Source organism: Rhododendron vialii, chromosome 4a, assembly GCF_030253575.1.
Source record: "Rhododendron vialii isolate Sample 1 chromosome 4a, ASM3025357v1".
Taxonomy (NCBI): domain Eukaryota; kingdom Viridiplantae; phylum Streptophyta; class Magnoliopsida; order Ericales; family Ericaceae; genus Rhododendron; species Rhododendron vialii.
The window spans coordinates 23,910,877-23,932,229 of NC_080560.1; the positions used below are offsets into that span (position 1 = coordinate 23,910,877).

At 38.7% G+C, this 21,353-nt stretch overlaps 1 protein-coding gene across 1 annotated transcript; it reads left to right on the forward strand.

Moving 5' to 3' along the window:
- The first annotated feature begins 19,592 nt into the window (after positions 1-19,592).
- Positions 19,593-20,792, forward strand: LOC131323814 (uncharacterized). Its single transcript, XM_058355654.1, has 2 exons — positions 19,593-19,971; positions 20,086-20,792. Exons 1-2 carry the CDS (start codon positions 19,593-19,595, stop codon positions 20,790-20,792), a joined length of 1,086 nt encoding a protein of 361 aa, XP_058211637.1.
- The last annotated feature ends 561 nt before the right edge of the window (positions 20,793-21,353 follow it).

Genomic DNA, 21,353 nt, shown 5'->3' on the forward strand with positions numbered 1-21,353 from the left:
AATGATGATATGGATACAGTGATTACTGATTGACTTCTCGTGAACCTTAGGATTTATGGTGAGAACTTCTAGCCATTTAGAGGACCTAATCCAGAGCCAAACAGCCTTTTAGACAGAAATACAGCATTCTAGGAGAATTTTTCTATCGGCCGTAACATTGATCTCACGGCCTCAGCATCATTTCTTCACCCGTGAAGCCTATTACTTGAAAATCTCCTTGAGAGATCGATCACTCGGGCGCCAGGTCTATCCCTCGGCTGCAACATCATTTCCTTGGCCGCCAGCTCCTTTAGCCGGCCGCCAGATCGTCTATTTTCCAGATTCTGGAATGTTCTGTCAATCATTTGATCCATTCACAAAACCCTAGCAGCCAAATCCCAATGCGTTCGGGCTATGCAAGGAGATTACCATGAGGAGTTCGTGATGCCTTATAACTCCAATTCAATCGATCGATTTGATTGGTTGAGGTGTGTCACCCCTATGCCTATATAAAGGAGCTTTTGGGTTCCAAAATTATACAGAGAATACACCTTCTTTAGCCACGAAATTCTGCTAATATACTCTCTCAACTTCCCACTACAAAAGCCCTAACCTTCCGAAGGCAGCCACTAATCCAACAATCAAACCCCGAAGTTCAAACCCTTAGCCTAGGGTTTCGAGGAGCAAAATCATTCAATCACACTCAATCCGAAGCAATCAACCAACTGAGGGATCAAGGTGGTAAGCCCCAGGGGCCTATGGTTTGATCTCTTTTACGTTTTTGTACTATAATCATAGCATTTTGATCTTCTGTTAGTCGTAAAGTCTGGTGTGAGGAAGAACATCGATTGGATCTTCGATCCATCAGCCGGTATATCAAACCAGGAGGATCTCTCGACCGTGACATCTATTCATCGGCCGTGAGATCCATTTCCCTGGGACAGCTTGTTTTATTTTGCTTATTCTGATGCATGTTTCAATTGCTATCTTAGCTCACCATTAATTATTTAAAGGCTAATAAACAGGCTATGTGTTAGAATTAAACAAAGCATGAATTAATCTTATGTCAAACACTATGGGTCAGTCTCACTACTGGGCAGAGAGGGGTGCCTAACACCTTCCCCTTACTATACTTTTTGCTCCTGTACTCGGAATCTCTATCTATTTTTCCTAGTTTTTATAAACTAGGTGGCGACTCTGTTTTGATGATAATTGCTATCGTGTGGCGATGTTCCTAGCCATGGGAATATCCACGATCTTGGTTTATGAAGCAAACGATCAAACAAACAAACAATGATCAATCAGTATGGCGATGCCCCGCTTTCGGGAGGAGTTTATTGTAACGACCCTGATTTTCAGTAGATAAAAATTTCATTAAATATTTGAATTTTATTTTCTTGGATTTTTGCCTTTGCAAATTTTCTTTTGACTTTAATAATCTGTCATAATTAGATTCAAGATTTATAAAATTATATCTTTTCGTCCCGGACAATTTAGTCATATTCTAAAGACAAGTATGCTTATAGAAGCATTTGTATATTTTTTTAAAACTATTTTTCTTGGCTAGAAATTCTACATGGCAAGTAGAATTAGTTTTCAACCGATTAGTTAGAGAAACCGAACTACCAATTCACTTAGTTACTTTCTCCTAACCCTAGATGAACCTTTTAACCTTTACCCATTGGTAAATAAACGTTAGGGAAACTTTTATCCATTGGACAATAGAAAACCTAGATTTTCTTTCAAAGATATTTTGTGCTAGATTTGATAAATTACTCATATATAGTTGTATGTAGACTTATATACACATGCCTAAAGGACATTTGGTTATTTTAAATATTTTTCAGATATATATTACGTTATTCCTTTTAACCATTGGTCATTAAATGAAAGGGAAAATATTATCCATTGGATAATAAGTTAGTCTTACTAACTAGTACTATGATTTATTAAATAAATCACATCCTAGATTTTCCATGTGATTATATCTTTAAAGATATGTATATATGTACCTTATAATATATTACCCTAAGATACACTAAGTACATAATCTAGTTTTATAATGGAACATGTGCCAATTAGGACTATTTTAATAAAGAATTTTGATCTTATAATTTTTTATTGGATACTTGGAAATCTTACTAGATTTCATAGTACTATTATATATATATTTGGACATGTGTGTATAATTAGAACATGTGTTAATAGAATTGTTTATTAGGAAAATCTTGGCCTAGGAAATCTTAAAAGATTATATAGTACCTTAAGTACATTCTTATATATATTACTTGTACATAGAAGTGTGTATGTGTGTGTGTGTGTGTGTGTGTGTGTGTGTGTGTGTGTGTGTGTGTATATATATATATATATATATCTATATAATATGGGAGGGTGGTATATATTTTTCACCATTGGATTGGTACATATTTTTCAACCGTTGGATTAAAAATACATGCCTTTGAATCCTTTTACATGACTTTGAATCAATCATGCCTAATATTCCGGAAATTAGACCCGAAAATTTTTCGTAAATTTGAGAGTAATTATGGTAATATCTATAATTAATTAAGATATCAATCATAATCTCTACGAAAATTTTCCGCAAATTTGAGAGTAATTATGGTAATATCTATAATTAATTAAGCTATCCTAAACCCTTTCTGTAACGCCCCTGAATTTTGGTCAATAAAAATTTCATTAAATATTTGAATTTTATTTGAATTACTTATTTTCTCTTGAGTGGCTATATGATTTCTTGTTAATTTCCGTTGTAGTTAGATTTTGGTCATTGGTTAAACTCTCGACTAGAAACCCTACTTGACCAATTTAGTTAGTTTCTAACCAACTAGTTGGAGGAACCGAGCAACCAACTCACCTAGTTACTAGATGAACCTTTTGGACTTTTTGAACCTTTTGCCTTTACCCATTGGTCCATATTGTTAGGGTAATTTTTGTCCATTGGACAATAAGCTTTTCATTATTATATTTGACTAAAAGTACATGTAGTCTTTCAAAATCTTATTTTAAGATAAAAAGTACTTGTACTTCTTTTATCCTTTGGTCATTAACCGTTAGGGAAACTATTATCCATTGGGTAATAGCCCAAATCTTCCAACAAGGTACAAGGTTTTAATTAAATAATCAAGTATGGATTTTCCATGTGATTTTATGCATTAAAATATTGGGGTGTATCTAAACCCTAGATTTCTAAAGTACTTTATTGAATAAAATAGTACTAGTACTTTATTGTTATTTTAATGGGGAGAATCCTAGCCTTTTTATTTAATTGGGGTATTTGGTACCACACCTATATTTAAATATAGGGCTGTTGTCACATGCTTTAAAGGACTTTGATTATTTTAATATAAAAGTTTCCTTTTAACTTTTGTCCGTTGGACAATAAAAGTTAGAAGATTTATTATCCATTGGGTAAAAGGTTTAATCTTTCAACCAAGTACATGGGTGTATTAAACTATTCTTTTTCTTAAAACCCCATGTGATAAAGTACATAATATTTTATTATGTAAAGTACTTAGTAGCCTTAATAGCCTTTAAGGCCTGAGATTCTCTCCTAAAGTACTCTTATATTATTTTATATTGGGGTTTTGTACCCAATTGGATTAATTTATTGGGAAGTTGATCTTCCTAGAGTACATTAGTACACTAGTTTATTAGTTTAAACCGACATGTGTTTATTTATTTGTTTAAAAGGAAAACTTAGCCTTTAAGTTTTCTTGACTCAAGTACCAAAGTACCTATTGTTTATTGTCTTCTTGTAATTATACATTATTATATTATACATTATTATATAGTGTACTTGGGAGAGAGAGAGAGAGAGAGAGAGAGAGAGAGAGAGAGATTTTGTGGTACCTTGACTTGATCTTTCCCATCCTTTCAAATCCTTGGTGATATCTTTCTTCCTAGCCTAAATCTATCTCCCTTTGTACTTCTATGATTTGTTTAAAACCAAATCTTGTACCATTGTCTCCTTTCTTCCAACAAATCTTCCATAATCCCATCCAAGGACAAATCTTAGCCATGCAAGCCTAGGGTTAGGCTTTGATCTTTCAAAGATTGCATGACATGTGTCAAAATTTAATGTATGGAGAGAAAGAGGGGGGCCGGCCTTAGAGAGGGAAAGGGAGCCAAGATTTTTCCTATAAATAGTACCCCATTCCAAGCATTGAACTCACACCTTCAAGCCTTGCTCTTCCTTCTCTCTAGAATTTCCTTTGTTCTTTCTTTGTTCTTCATGTTCTTGATTTGTTCTTGTGTTCTTCAAGAAACTCATCCAAGGCCGCCACTAAACTGCCACTCGACCACCCTCTCGATCCAAAAGTAGTAGTAGTAATAGTCAAGGTCAAGTTTTAAGAGAAACCCTTCTCTTTCGAAGCTCCCGAAGGCATACCGTAAGAAGTTACTCCGTCCGACCACTGACTAACCTTCCGTAGCCGACTACCGCCAAGAAGTAAGGTAGGAATTCCTTATCCCTATTCCTAAGTATAATGTAGGTACCATATTTACTCGATAAATACGTAGGTTATTTACCATGTGAATCCAAGTATTCGTATTTTGATCTTTAAAATGATTATGAGCATGCATATATGAATTGCTTGTATTACTCGTGGTGTGATAAAGCATAAGTGATTTCACTCCAAGGGCGTCCGTACATGTGGCGTTGTGCTTTGAATAAGCATAAGTGATACACTCCAAGGGTGTCCGTACATGTGGCGTTATGCTATAAGTGGTGATTGAGCGTGATAAGTAATATAGAATTGGATGATCTTGTTAGAATGATTCATGCTTATTTTTGTCCAACCGCGGAGTCTTTGCATGTAACGAGACACGAGAATCGAGAAAGTAGAAACATGGCACCTAGGGTGTGATTAATGAAAGGAAATGTTTTCCGAGGAAGAAAATATTTTGAAACTACATAATGACCGGTTTTGGGTGGTATTATGTGAGTTGTATGTGTGTGTGTGTGTGTAAAAGTAAGATTTGTGAAAAACCCAATGAGAACCCGGAGCGGCGGAATCATTGTGGGGATACTCGGGAACCCGGAGCGGCGGAACCAAGGGTTTAGTTTTTTGAAAACCCCAAATGGGAACCCGGAGCGGCGGAACCATTGTGGGATACTCGGGAACCCGGAGCGGCGGAACCGAGGGTTTTGAATTATGGCTTGGTTATCCGCGGTACGGAGCCAATGCAATTGTGTGCCAATGGGAACCCGGCGCGGCGGAACCATTGTGAGGATACTCGAGAGACCGGCGCGGCGGAACCGAGGTTGGGTGTGTAGCTTGGTTATCCGCGGTACGGAGCCAATGCAATTGTGTGCCAATGGGAGCCCGGCGCAGCGAAACCATTGTGAGGATACTCGGGAACCCAGCGCGGCGGAACCGAGGTTGGGTGTGTAGCTTGGTTATCCACGGTACGGAGCCAATGCAAAATTGTGTGAGTTAAATAAATGATTTTGAAAGGTTGATTTGTATATGAAAATGTTGACACGGTCTACGATGAGTTGCGTAGGAGAAACTCTGAAATCTTGGACACCAATGATAGTTGATTAACGAATGTGGATGTGTCATTGTTAGCTGTATACACGTATCATGTGGAAATCGATGTTTTATTATAACCTGTTGTTTGTAAGTTATGGGTTAGTGGGTATGGGACTGTTCTGCTGAGCTTTTGTAGCTCACGGTGTTGCCTTTTTGGTGACCCTGACATATTATATTGGTGGCGACGTCGGTATAATGTGTCAGACCTTGTAGATGATCAAGATGAACAGTACACCTTGGAGGCTTTTGGAGCTGAGGAGCTGGCTAGGATGGAGGAGCAAGTGGAGCTGTAGTTAGGAACCCTAGAACCCTTTTTATTTGTGTAATTATTGAACTCTTGTGGGAGTTTTGTTGTAATAAGATCAAGACTCTATTTTGGGGTTTTCAATGAAATTGTCTTTTTAACGTACCCAAAATTCGGGGCGTTACACTTTCTTTTTTGCTATAATTAGCCACCCTTCACTAATATTCCGGAAATTTGCTAATAATGCGCTAATATTCCAGAAATTTCTCACTAATATTCCGAAAGTTTGATACTTGGTGAGACTGATTATGGTAATATAATACTCGGTGGTAATCGACTAGTACATATCTTTTTTTAATTGACTAATTATGATAATAAACCAAATTTTGGTCTCACAGGAAGGAAAATTTCAATTCATGGTATGGTCTCACAAGAAGGAAAATTTTGATTGGGTTCAATCAAACATTTCTGACTTTGGATTGCCAATGCAATGAAATTTGAGTGTTTTGAAGGCCATATCAAGCTATAAATCTGATATCCTATTATTTTGACGTTTTCATCTCCTCCCCTATTCTGTATGTATCATTTCAAAATTCGACTCTCTTAATCTATGTATGTTCTCTCTACTCAAATCGAAGTTCTCCTTCTAATTGTATTTTGTTGTTTTTTGGGTAAATATCTGTAAAATATGTCTCATGCATGTACATCCTCTTTGTTGTTCATGGAGTTCAAGCGAAAATTGACTACAAATTGTGCAATTTAGGTGATATGACGAACTACATTCTTTCTTGCCCTTTTCTTTTTCTCTTTATTTATTGAAAGGAATCCGGAGTTTTCTTGAATGAAAGGCATTACCCTAATTTTGGTATTACATGCATTATGCTCTTTGATTTTTTTTGATAGGCTGCATTATGCTCTTTGTTGCCGTAACATTGGAAATCACCTTTAGAGTTGTTAATGGAGCTTAATTTCTGGCCATTTTAATTCCAGGTAGAAATAGTCAATACAAGATGCCAATACCCGACAAATTTTAAACATATAGCACTATTTAAAAATGTGCCCAATCTATTGATCATTATTGTCTTTTAATTACTTTTTCCAATTCTCAATGGTTCTAACCAGATTGAAAGTGGCAATCGAATGCACTGAATGTCCCATGTAGTTGTTGGCACTAATGCGAAGCATCCAATTTGTGCCATATATTTTGGTATAAGCTTCTTTTTTTTAACCGTAGGAAAATAAATCAAGAGATTATTTAATTTGGTTTGCTTTGTAATGTACTCAAGGAGATCGGACAAGCTTACATGGATCTCAATTAATTTTGAGGGGATAATACCACCCCCACTTGCTATATGCATCTCAATTTAAGTTTAATAAGGCTTCCGTCCAATTGAAATATTGAAATGTTGGAATGGGATTTTTGGTATAATATATCATTTCGGAATGAGTTGCAAAGTATTATAAATAAGTTTTCCGGTGTTATTATGTATCATCCCTTAAACAAATGACTTGGCATACTAACTCGGCTTCTATTGACATATCATTCTCTTTTAGGATTAGGATTGAGAAGCCTCAAAGCTCAAAAGGATCAATAATAGTCTTGAAGATTTTTAGACCTGACATGTTTCATGTTTTCCTTTTAGATGTCTCCTCGAGGCACACATTTTCGTTAATGTGTATTGTTTTTTATTTTCATCGGTGTTTTGGATGGTGTTTTTTGATTTGATCAAGTTTTATGGGTTTGAGTTTGTTCTATGTGTCTTAGTTGGTTGAATTTGATGTTCAGTATTTATTTGGTGTGCTAAATGTTCGAGCCGTGCCTTCAGGCACGGGCATGCGCTAGTATATATATATGAGTAAGCTTCTAATGCGGACCTCCGCATCCAAGCAAAGTGCGGACCACCCCATTTCTCCCCTTTTCCGATTGAATTTTGATGATCCGAGCCGTTCAATGTGTTCAGAACGTCATTTTAAGGGTAGCCGCGAGAAATTGGCAAAAAAAATAACCGGAAAGGGCTTGATTTGAGCAGTTTTTATTTGAACCGTTCAGTAAAAAATAAACAAAAACTGCTCGGATGAAGCCCTTCTCGATTTTTTTTTTGGCTGATTTCTCTCCGGTACCCTTAAAATCACGTTCTGAACACGTTGAGCGGCTCGGATCATCGAAATTCGATCGAAAAAGGGGAGGGCTGCACTTTGCTTGGATGCGGAGGTCTACATTAGAAGCTTACTCTATCTATATATATATATATATATATATGTGTGTGTGTGTGTGTGTGTGTGTGTGTGTGTGTGTGTGAGAGAGAGAGAGAGAGAGAGAGAGAGAGAGAGAGAGAGAGAAGGAGAGAGGGAGAGAGAGGCCGAGAGAGATAATGAGGAAGATATTGGAAAGATATGGGAGAGATTTGGAGGGTACCGCGACATGATCTTCCTACATACTCTCATTGTCCTTATATATTTACCTATTCACACAATCTTTGAACCATCACTCTTCCTCCATCAAATCTTCCTACAATCTACCCAAAGTACTAAATCTAGCCATGCAAGCCTAGAACTAGGTAGACAAGTGCAAGCAAACCCTTGATCTTTCAATCAAAGCATGACAAAAATCCAAGAAAGGAGAGAGAGAGAGAGAGAGAGAGAGAGAGAGAGAGAGAGAGAGAGAGAGAGAGAGAGAGAGAGAGAGAGAGAGAGAGAGAGAGAGAGATATTCGGGTGAGAAGGAGAGAGCGGGCATGCTTGGCCAATAAATAGCAAGCTCATTCAAGCTTAAACTCACATCTTCACTCTTTGCTCCAACTTCTCTCTAGAATTTCTAAGCTTTCCAAGTTCCAAAGTTCAAGTTTCTTGAGTTTTATTGAAGTTCTTGAGAGCTACCACCAAACCACCTCCAAAAACTACCTCTAGATCTCTAAAGTAGCTTAGTTTAGTTAGCAAAGTTGTTTCTAGGAAGAGAAAATCCATCTCTCTTCCTTTCGAAGCACTTCGGAGCCGTTACGCCGCCGATTCGCAAAATTGACGACCTATTCTCAAAACCAACCAACCGCCAAGAAGTAAGGTAGAGTCTCTAGTCCACTAACTCTACGTATAGTATAGAGTAGTATGTTGGAAAGTAGAATGTCCTTAGTTCAAAGTATGAATATCCTTAACCATTTTCCCTAAGTAGATAAGGTTATCTATCGTTCATAATATTTGGAATGCACGTTTGTCAACAAGTTTATCGTGCTAATGGAAGTGTGAGCATGTTGAATAAACGAATTTTACTTTAATAAACATATGTTTATTTGAACTTCCCACAAAGGAAGAAAGGACGAATTTCAAAAAGAATTGGAATGTTAACACTTGATCGGAAGCATTCGTATTTTGATCTTTAAAATGGTTAGGAACATACATACATGAATTGCTTGTATTACTTGTGGTATAATATTAAGTTGGATGATCTTGCTAGTTTAGTTTCAAGATTACAACGAATGATTTATGATTGCGTATGTGAAAAGTCCTACCGCGGAGTCGTTGCATGAAAACGAGACACGGAAATTGAGAAAATAGAAACATGACACCTAGGGCGTGGTTAAAGAAAAGGCGTGTTTTGAAAAGGAGAAATGTTTTTTGGAAATCGCAATGTGGCTGGACTTGCTCATTGTGGGAATGTGTGTGTGTGTGTTCCAATGGAGATCCGGATCAGCGAAACCATTGTGACGTTGTGTGCGTTCCCATGGAAACCCGGAGCGGCGGAACCATGGTGAGGAATGGCTTGGTTATCCGTGGAGAGGAGCCAATGCAAATTTTGTGTGCCAATGGGAACCCGGTGCGGCGGAACCATTGTGAGGATACTCGGGAGACCAGAACGGCAAAATTGAGGTTGGGTGTGTTAAAACGATTTTGGAAATGTTGATTTGGTAAGTGATAAATGGAGACACGGTCCACGATGACTCGCATAGGAAAAACTCAGAAAATCATGGACACCAACGTTAGTTTGAATAGTAAATGCGGATGTGTCATTGATAATTGTTAATGTTATGATTTAATGTTTGTAATTTAAGGGTTAGTGGGTATGGATTTTCTATTGAGCCTTCGTAGCTCACGGTGTTACCTTTTGGTGACCCTGATATTTTATATTGGTGGCGACGCTGGTATAATGTGTCAGACTTGGTAGATGAACAGGGTGAGCTGCACACCTTGGAGGCTTTTGGAGTCGAAGAGCCGGCTAGGATGGAAGAGCAGATGGAGCTGTAGTTAGGAACCTTAGTTTCCCTTCCCTTGTGTAATAAAAGTGCTCCCATGGGAGTTATGTTGTAATAATGAGCTAAACTCTATTTAGTTTTCAATGAAAAATGTTTATTTAACGTTCCTAAAATTTGGGGCGTTACAACTTGGTATCAGAGCTTTAGGTTCAAAACCTCGGCCATGGGTAGAATGGGTAGAACCATAAGATAGTTTGATCGTTGCACAAATGTGAATTGAGTTTAAGTTTACTGTCCCAAATTGGTTGGAATTCTGACAAAACAATCTTCGGATTGAAGCAAGGTGTGGAAATTGGCAATACTACCGAGCTGGGAATTCCTGAACAATTGGATGATGACTTAAATCAAGAATCGAATGTGGAACTAGAAACTCGAAAATTTTCTCTAGAAGATAGTAAACCTTTGTCCTAAGACGTTACTAATTGAGGTTAAAACTCTTCCTTATAGATGAACCACCTAGTTGACCTTTTGGTTGGAGCTCGCCAACTCAAGGACGCCATAGAAGTTATGGCAACTCAACGAGTGAAGAATCCCAACTTTATTGCAGCTGTACTCGCAGAAAAATGAGATTTCATAAAGGTGCAGCAGAATACCCTTATTCCCGTGGAGGAGGACCCTTGGTTTCCTGAAATGTTCCCAATCCTATGTGCCTTCTTTGAGTTCTTTTGTGCCTTACCCCCGATGGAGAACTTTGAGGTTGGAATTAAGGAGGAAGAAGTCAAAGGTGATAATGACACCAATGAGGTGACCGAGGAGGAAAAACCTGTTAGGTGAAGGGAATCTCGAAGAGGACGAGACCCCAAAAGCCAAGGACGCCAATTAGGCATACCATAGGCCGACCTAGGAACAGTTGTAATCCTTCGGAATGTGGAATGTTGGAAAGTACGATCATCGCTGTCTATTTAGTATTTCCTAAGTTGTACTCTTCCTATGTTCAATAATAAAGACCTTATGTCGTTTATCACTTGTCCTTATATGCTACTTTTAGTACTTGATCACTGTTCACGTGCGTACTTGTATCTTAATCCTTATACCTATCCGTACGCGATTCCCACCCCGCCAGTAGAGTAGTAGTAGTATTAGGATGAGGTCCCGATAGCCGTAGTTGAACTCGTGGCACAAGACAAAAGGAACCTTGTATAGGAGTATGTAGAATCATTTTGTTTCAGCTTGTATTAGAAAAACCCTATCTTTTGTCCCTAGTAACCATTATAGTGGAACTCTATGCTTATGATGGTATTTTTCTGCTTATCTGTGAAAATCTTGCTTATTGAAAGAGTATTGTTGTATACTACTAGATAAACTACTTTCGACTTTTGAAAGATACACCATTTGCAAATGGAAAATTGTTTAAATGGACTAAAACCTCCCCCTTCCGATTCTTACTCGTAGATGGTGAACACGCGCCGTAGATTAGGATACAAAAATGGAGAATCCTCTAACACTAACCCCGACCAACCCAGACAGAACCTTAGCCCAAATCCAATTGCTTTCTAGGAAAAAAAAAATTCGCTCACCTTTTCCGTTGCTGCTTCGAAAATTGATTCGTATTTCAAAATCTCGATGGACTCATCTCACCTTTCACTAGAACCTTGCAATCTCAAGTGACGCGCCCTTGAGAAAGTAGATTAAGAATAACTCCCTACTATCACTAAAAAGGACTACGAGAGCAAGCCAAGATACTAGCACCAATGGTAGGGCTGCCACCGAAAGCAACAAGGGCGACATCGATGCAGAAGTTAAAAGTGCACCCCAACGCAACGCCTGAGCCAACAAGATCAACCATTACTCCCAGAGCCCCCAATTCTAACCTTTAACACCATAAGAACCCTTAGAATCGTAAGCCGACAAAGGAAGGCGTGAAACTACTCGAGGGCTGCAAACGTTAGCCACCTATACCGGATGCAAACCGGGAACACTTAGATCGAAGAGTTCGTTTAGGATGGGAATGCTTGAAGGGAACGACAATTACTTCCGCCGATTAAATCTTAGCAGGAAGCATATACCAATCGGCTAGTCATATCCGAACTATTTCCCACCTACATTTCTTCTCTCAAATCTCTGTTCAAAATTGAAATCCTTGTGAAGGAAACCCTCGTTACTTCAAGCAATGAAATCATCCATATTAACTCCTTACGACACTAAGTGGCGTAATCTTGGGTATCTCTTGTGACCTAACCTTAATGACCAACGAATCAATTCAACAGTACACCCTATGGTGTTACTGATCCTAACCGTTATCATTTAACAGAGGGAACCTTTCACTATCCCTAGAATTTTTCATTACTCCTTGCTATTGATCCTCGAGTGTTGAACCTTGAAGATCATAACAACCATTTTCTCCTTCGATACAACTTTTATTGACACTTTCAATAATGATAGGCAATGCCAATTCGCAATAAGCGAGATTTGATGATTGGTCCATCCAATCACTGATATCTTCCCATTTCGTCCGTAATCAATAATTTCGAATCATCTCTTGATGATATTCAAATCATTTCGGAAAAACTTCTTTGTTTCACTTACATGATACGATTCTTCAAGTACAAACTAGTCTCCTCAGGAGAGGGGTACCCTTCCTTGAACTAACCAGGTATCATCAACTCCTTATCAAAACCTTGCGCTACTTGAGGGTAGCTTAAATCGGTCATTTCCATCCCGACATCTAGGATTATCTTGGATTTTAAAAATTTGTTCTCAAGATTGTCGTAGCTCTGAAATCTCCGCCATGAGTGAACGCTACCAAAGACTCGTTTTCTCTGACTGTATAGGCTCTTTCAATGCCTTTGCTAATAATATCAGAGCTTTTAGAATATCGTAGGGCTCGCTTGTTTGATGTTCGATTTCCCCCTGAATGAGGATGGAGTACTTACTCTTTACAATTTTGGAGTGATTCCGTTTGAGTCGATCCGTCTTTCCTAGTTTTGAAAATGGGTTTAATATCGTTGGGTGAGAAAGGATCACGCTAAGAAAACGTTTGTAGGGTACAAGTCCGCACGATAATTTGGTAGAAGTTTTGCATTTGACGATGGCATTTACGGTGGAAATTTCATCAAAGGCGTACAACGAGGTAAATTGTTCGACAGCTGAAGCAACTTCAACCCCGTCTTGTTAAGCAAGTGATGAGGCTTAATTCGATTAACAAAACATGCAGAGGATTGTGAGGGATGCTTGGAATGCTATCGTCTTACTCCAAGATACTTCTAGGACTTGCCAGAGCCTTTCGACAGTGGTCGTGTGATGCCTAAGCATTTATAGGTTGCTAGAGTATTCGAATCTTGATTAGATCGTTGATTGGCTTAAAACATGCCTATAGGGTCATTTTTGACTTGCAGGGGCGTTTCTTTCATTCCTTGACATCACCCCTCTCCGTTCAGTCATAAGTTGAAATTCTAAATTTCAAGCCTCATCAACACTACAGGGGTACTTATACCCATGTAGCATATTTTGACTCCCTATCTTCTTCCAATCAAAAATCTACCCTTTGAATAGGAAGGTTCATCCTAAACTGTTTATCATTGCATACCTATATAAGACTAGAAACTGAACCCACAGGATCGCTATTAAACCTGTTGTCACTTCAGGAGGAAGAATAACCGTCAACCAAATCTACGAAGGTACACGATGAAGATATTCTCCTGTGTCAAACATATGGCAAAGACGATCACCTCAACATCACGCTAGTAAAGGATTGGTGGTGACCTGCTCCTATTTTAAGGGGGATAGATGACGATTCAAAGACCAGTATAGCGACCATGTCTGATCCGTAGTCACGCACCAATTTCGAGGACGAAATTATTTTAAGGGGGATAGATTATAATGACCCTGATTTTTAGTAAATAAAAATTTTATTAAATATTTGAATTTTATTTACTTGGATTTTTGCCTTTGAAAATTTTCTTTTGACTTTAATAATCTGTCATAATTAGATTCGAGATTTATAAAATTATATCTTTTCGTCCCGGACAATTTAGTCATTTTCTAAAGACAATTATGCTTATAGAAGCACTTGTATATTTTTCTAGCGAGTTAAATAAAATCTTTAAAACTATTTTTCTTGGCTAGAAATTCTACTTGACAAGTAGAATTAGTTTTCAATCGATTAGTTAGAGAAACCGAACTACCAATTCACTTAGTTACTTTCTCCTAACCCTAGATGAACCTTTTAACCTTTACCCATTGGTTAATAAACGTTCGGGGAACTTTTATCCATTGGACAATAGAAAACCTAGATTTTCTATCAAAAATATTTTGTGCTAGATTTGATAAAGTACTCATATATAGTTGTATGTAGACTTATATACACATGCCTAAAGGACATTTGGTTATTTTAAATATTTTTCAGATATATATTACCTTATTACTTTTAACCATTGGTCAATAAATGCAATGAAAAATATTATCCATTGGATAATAAGTTAGTCTCACTAACTAGTACTATGATTTATTAAATAAATCACATCCTAGATTTTCCATGTGATTATATCTTTAAAGATATGTATATATGTACCTTATAATATATTACCCTAAGATACACTAAGTACATAATCTAGTTTTATAATGGAACATGTGCCAATTAGGACTATTTTAATAAAGAATTTTGATCTTATAATTTTTTATTGGATACTTGGAAATCTTACTAGATTTCATAGTACTATTATATATATACTTGGACATGTGTGTGTGTGTGTATGTATATATATATATAAAATAAGAACGTGTGTTTAATAGAATTGTTTATTAGGAAAATCTTGGCTTAGGAAATCTTAAAAGATTATATAGTACCTTAAGTACATTCTTATATATATTACTTGTACATAGAAGTGTGTGTGTGTGTGTATATATATATATATATATATATATATATATATATAAGAGAGAGAGAGAGAGCCGAAAGGAGAGAGGGAGAGAGAGGCTGAGAGAGATAATGAGGGAGAGATTGGAAAGATATGGGAGAGATTTGAAGGGTACCATGACATGATCTTCCTACATACTTTCATTGTCCTTATGTATTTACCTATTCACATAATCTTTGAACCATCACTCTTCCTCCATCAAATCTTCCTAAAATCTACCAAAGTACTAAATCTAGCCATGCAAGCCTAGAACTAGGTAGAAAAGTGCAAGCAAACCATTGATCTTTCAATCAAAGCATGACAAAAATTCAATATAGGAGAGAGAGAGAGAAAGATTCAGGTGAGAGGGAGAGAGAGGGCATGCTTGGCCAATAAATAGCAAGCTCATTCAAGCTTAAACTCACACCTTCACTCTTTGCTCCAACTTCTCTCTATAATTTCTAAGCTTTTCAAGTTCCAAAGTTCAAATTTCTTGAGTTTTTTTGAAGTTCTTGAGAGCTACCACCAAACCACCTTTAGATCTCTAAAGTAGCTTAGTTTAGTTATCAAAGTTGTTTCTAGGAAGAGAAAATCCATCTCTCTTCCTTTCGAAGCACTTCGGAGCCGTTACGCCGCCGATTCGCAAAATTGACGACCTATTCTCAAAACCGACCAACCGCCAAGAAGTAAGGTAGAGTCCTTAGTCCACTAACTCTACGTATAGTATAGAGCCGTATGTTGGAAAGTAGAATGTCCTTAGTTCAAAGTATGAATATCCTTAACCGTTTTTCCTAAGTAGATAAGGTTATCTATCGTTCATAATAGTTGGAATGCACGTTTGTCAACAAGTTTATCGTGCTAATGGAAGTGTGAGCATGTTGAATAAACGACTTTTACTTTTAAAAAACATATGTTTATTTGAACTTCCCACAAAGGAAGAAAGGATGAATTTTAAAAAGAATTGGAATGTTGACACTTGATCGGAAGCATTCGTATTTTGATCTTTAAAATGGTTAGGAACATGCATACATGAATTGCTTGTATTACTTGTGGTATAATATTGAGTTAGATGATCTTGCCAGTTTAGTTTCAAGATTACAATGAATGATTTATGATTACGTATGTGAAAAGTCCTACCGCGGAGTCGATGCATGAAAACGAGACATGGAAATTGAGAAAATAGAAACATGACACCTAGGGTGTGGTTAAAGAAAAGGCGTGTTTTGAAAAGGTGAAATGTTTTTTGGAAACCGCAATGTGGCCGAACTTGCTCATTGTGGGAATACGTGTGTGTGTTCCAATGGAGATTCGGATCAGTGGAACCATTGTGAGGTTGTGTGCGTTCCCATGGGAACCCAGAGCGGCGGAACCATGATGAGGAATGGCTTGGTTATCTGTGGAGAGGAGCCAACGCAAATTTTGTGTGCCAATGGGAACCCGGTGCGGCGGAACCATTGTGAGGATACTCGGGAGACCAGAATGGCAGAACCGAGGTTGGGTGTATTAAAACGATTTTGGGAATGTTGATTTGGTAAGTGATAAATGGAGATGCGGTCCACGACCAGTCACGTAGGAGAAACTCAGAAAATCATGGACACCAATGTTTGTTTGAATAGTAAATGTGGATGTGTCATTGATAACTGTTAATGTTATGATTTAATGTTTGTAATTTAAGGGTTAGTGGGTATGGGTTTTCTATTGAGCCTTAGTAGCTCACGGTGTTACCTTTTGTTGACCCTGACATATTATATTGGTGGTGACGCTGGTATAATGTGTCAGACTTGGTAGATGAACAGGTTGAGCTACACACCTTGGAGGCTTTTGGAGCCGAAGAGCTGGCTAGGATGGAAGAGTTGATGGAGCTGTAGTTAGGAACCTTAGTTTCCCTTCCCTTGTGTAATAAAAGTACTCCCATGGAAGTTATGTTGTAATAATGAGCTAAACTCTATTTAGTTTTCAATGGAAAATGTTTATTTAACATTCCCAAAATTCGGGGCGTTACATTTATAGTTTTTGCTGACTCTGCTGGGGACTTGAGAGCCATGACTAGAAAGTTTGACATAAGACTAACGCATACCTTGTTTAATTCATCTATCATATGCATCGAGTAGGCAACCTTGTTGCGTTCTCCTAATACCCCGGAATGACACGGGCTATGTTAGGGGTTCCAATAAACTCCACAGTCACTTGTACCTAGTGGTATATCAAAAAGAAAATCACCCAATCACCACCTATGATGGGCTGGCGAAAGGACTGGTGCCCTTTGACAACGGAGCACCCTTGAGACTACCTATACCTTAAATGTATTAGAAAGCCATATAACTTATCAAAATAAGACAGGAACCTACAGGCTAGGAACCCACTTGCATTTGCTTATAAAAGTTCTTCCTCACACCCATTGTATATATGTATGTTGTAAAAGTTTTCTTTTCAAGGTTAAACCTTAGGGGGTCTTTTAAAACTAAAAAAGGGGGAGGTAAGTCAAAACCGACCTAACTAAAGGAAAAATTTTCAGGTAGAAATGATTGCATCATTGTTCATGTTCAATTCGCACTATCAAGTTGTCACCAAGCTTTCGGCCCGCCCCACTCTACTACCAAGAATTTCGACCCATCCGAATACATCACTCCGGTGGATCAACCAAAACCTATGGTAACTATCATTGAAGATGATCATGTCATGTTCAGAAGAACAGTCTATGAGGAAGAAGTTGAAGGCATAATTGAAGAGGAAGGGCTTCGCAGAGTCCCAATCTATTTCTATGACCCTTATGCACCTACCGACGACTATTGGCCAATCGATGAGGTCAATAATTTTGAAACTGAAGAAGCAGAGGAAGAAGAATCTACTCACAATGATCCATTAGATGAAATGTCACTACACCTACTCTTTGATGAAGGGGTCACCAACAATGAAATAAGGGTGATCCACCCCATCACGGATAGCTTTGGTAATTGGTGGGGATTTGTTGGCACGTGAAGAGTCGACAACAGCGACAAAGCAGAGATTGAAGCTCAACTAGAGGAGATAACGGCAATAGCAAACCAAATGGCCCTCCAAGACTTGTAGGGTGACAATGATGAAAGTGTGAATGAAGATGACAGTGAGGTGCAGATGATCAACCTTGGTGATGAAAAAGACTGCTCTGAGCTGATTGTGGATGCTAAAAAAGGGGCTTACCCAAATTGGACCATGGAATACATTGTAAAATACAAACTAAAAAATGCTGGCTCCAATTCTAGTTCCGATTCCGATTCTGACTCCGAGTCGACCCAGTCTGAGACTAGTGTTTCATCTTTCAAACAACCGAGTCTAGCGAGGAAAACCTGGTCAAAACACCGAGGCATGACATTTATTTTGAATTTGACTCTGAAATGCCTCTTGACAATTTTAGCAATGAGAAGGAAGATTTAGAGTATTTCACTTTGCCTATGATTAATTGTGTGGATTCTGATAATCCAATTTTTGAGGAAGAAATTTCAAACGAAATTCTAGAATTCATCGAGAGAGAAGAAGAGAGGCACGCTAAACCTTTTTCTTAGGAAATAATCATAACAAACATAGGCTCTGAAAACGAGCCGAAATTGGTTAAAATTGGTGCAACGCTATCTTCTCAAGAAAGTGAAAAATTAATCCTTTTGCTAAAAGAATACAAAGATGTTTTTGCCTGGTCTTATGAGGACACGCCTGAAATAGACCCTAAAATTGTTCAGCACAAAATTCCCCTCCATCCTGATGCAAACCCAGTTAAACAAAAGCTAAGACGTATGCGCCCCGATTGGGTTTTAAAGATAAAAGAAGAAGTCACTCAGCAAATCAATGCCGGTTTTCTCATAGTTATCGAATATCCTCAGTGGGTAGCCAACATCTTTCTGGTGTCGAAGAAAACTGGGGGAATCAGGGTTTGTGTAGATTTTTGAGATCTCAATAAGGCCAGTCCAAAGGATGACTTTCCATTGCCCCACATAGATGAGCTTGTAGACAATACCGCAGGGCATGCACTATTATCTTTCATGGACGGATTTTCTGGGTATAATCAGATTCTGATGTCTCCTGAAGACAGAGAGAAGACCACCTTCACTACACCGTGGGGAATCTACTGCTACCGAGTAATGCCATTCGGTTTGAAGAATGCCGGGGCCACTTACCAAAGGATGGTGACAACACTGCTGCACGACATGATGCACAAAGAAGTTGAGGTATATGTCGATGATATGATAGTCAAATCGAAGGAAAGGGAAGGACACTATGAAGCACTTCAGAAGTTCTTTAAGAGGATTAGGCAATACAAGCTACGTCTCAATCCTCAAAAATGCACTTTTGGGGTAACATCTGGTAAAATGCTAGGATTTCTCATCACTCAAAGAGGAATCGAGGTAGAGCCTTCCAAAATACAGGCTATCATAAAGATATCACCACCAAGGACAGAGAAGGAAGTAAGGAGCTTTCTAGGGAAAGTGCAATTCATTAGCAGATTCATTTCCAAGCTCACAGCCACCTGCAAACCTCTCTTCAAGCTTCTGAAGAAAGGTGCTAATTTTGAGTGGAGTCAAGACTGTTAGCAAGCATTCGAGGCAATCAAAGAGTATCTTTAGAATCTGCCTGTGCTGTCACCACCCATCCCTGGGAAGCCATTGATTCTGTATCTCTCAGTAACAAACACATCCATGGGATGCATGCTAGCATAAGAAAACGATGCCAAAGTAGAGTGCGCCATATACTACCTCAATAAGAAAATGATGGACTACAAAACAAGGTATACTCCCCTGGAGAAAACTTGCTGGGGGCTAGTATGGGCCACGAAGAAATTAAGGCACTACCTACTAGCGCATCCGGTAGTGCTAGTTTCTCGTTTAGACCCAATCAAATATCTTTTCGAGAAGCCAGCACTTATTGGAAAGCTGGCTAGGTGGTTATTGCTGCTAGCAGAATTCGATCTCAAATACATGACAAGGAAATCAGTGAAAGGAAAGGTTGTGGCAGAGTTCTTGGCAGACCACCCCATGACAGAGGCCGAGGCAGAGGACTTCATGTTCCCCAATGAAGACATCTTGTGTCTCCTAGACGACACCTGGCAGCTTTACTTCGATGGAGCATCAAACCAATGTGGATATGGCATAGGGGTATTGCTAGTTTCCCCAAACAACTCTCATATCCCTCTGTCATATAAACTGAGGTTTGAAGTCACCAACAATCAAGCTGAGTGAAGCCTGCATTGCTGGAATGGAGGTAGCCCTAGAACTAGGAGAAAAAGGGTGAAAGTCATTGGAGATCCAAACCTAGTGGTGTCCCAAGCAAGAGGAGACTGGAAGGTCAAGGAAGACACACTGAAGCTATACCACTCTGTGCTAGAAGATCTAATTCCACAATTTGACTCAGTCATCTTCACGCACACTCCACGAGTGAGCAATAGATTTGCAGAAGCACTGGCAACATTGACCTCTATGGTCGAGATACCCCTGGGGTTCACAATGCGGCCTCTCATGATTGAGCAGGTCAAACCAGCATGCGAATGCACTTTCACCAAAGAGGGTGAGGACGATGGAAAATCGTTGTATGAAGACGTGAAGAGATTCTTAGAAGAGGGAGAGTATCCCTCTGAAGCCACCTCAAAGGACAAGATGGCTTTGTGGAAATTTGCCACCCGATTCAGAGTCTGCGGTGGAGCACTATATCGAAGGGAACATTTGGGTCCGAATCAACTTTGTGCCACAACAGAGGATAGTCACGAAGGAATCTGTGGGCCGCACATGAATGGGGCAACAATGGCTAAGAAAATCCTGCGTCAGGGATACTACTGGACTACGATGGAGGCTGATTGCGCTGACTATGTCCGCCGGTGTTTCAAATGTCAAACTCACGCTGATCGCACACGTATTCCCCCTACAGAATTATATAACATGACATCCCTTGGCCGTTCTCCACTTGGGGAATAGACATCATTGGGAGTATAAATCCAAAGGGAAAATACAAGCATCAGTTCATCCTAGTGGCCATTGACTACTTCACCAAGTGGGTATCGTGTCAAAAAAAAAAAAACCAAGTGGGTAGAAGTAGCTTCTTATGCTACCTTCAAAGCTACCCATGTAGGCAAATTCATCAGCACCAATATCATCTATCGGTATGGTGTACCTCATGAGTTCATTTGCGACAATGGATCTCACTTCAAAGGGGCAACGAAGAAGCTCTTCGTTGAGTTTGGGATACAGAATCATCGGTCATCTACTTATCGACCTTAAACCAATGGAACAGTTAAGGCTGGAAACAAAAATATCAAAAGGATTCTGCGGAAGACTACCGATATTTACACAGACTAGTCGGAAATGCTACCTCTAGCATTATGGGGTTATCAAACAACTGAAAGGATTTCAACTGGGCTACTCCCTATTCCCTGGTCTATGGGATGGAAGCTGTCTTACCTATTGAACTAGAACTACCTTCACTAAGGGTTTTGGCTGAGACTGGAATGATCGAAGAAGACTGGGTTCAAAACTGCT

Bases quoted from the DNA above. Each gene is read 5' to 3' on its own strand.
- LOC131323814 (XM_058355654.1), top strand. From the start codon at position 19,593: ATGATGGACTACAAAACAAGGTATACTCCCCTGGAGAAAACTTGCTGG. The intron at 19,972-20,085 runs GCATAGGGGTAT...GCTGGAATGGAG, and splicing joins ATCAAACCAATGTGGATATG to GTAGCCCTAGAACTAGGAGA.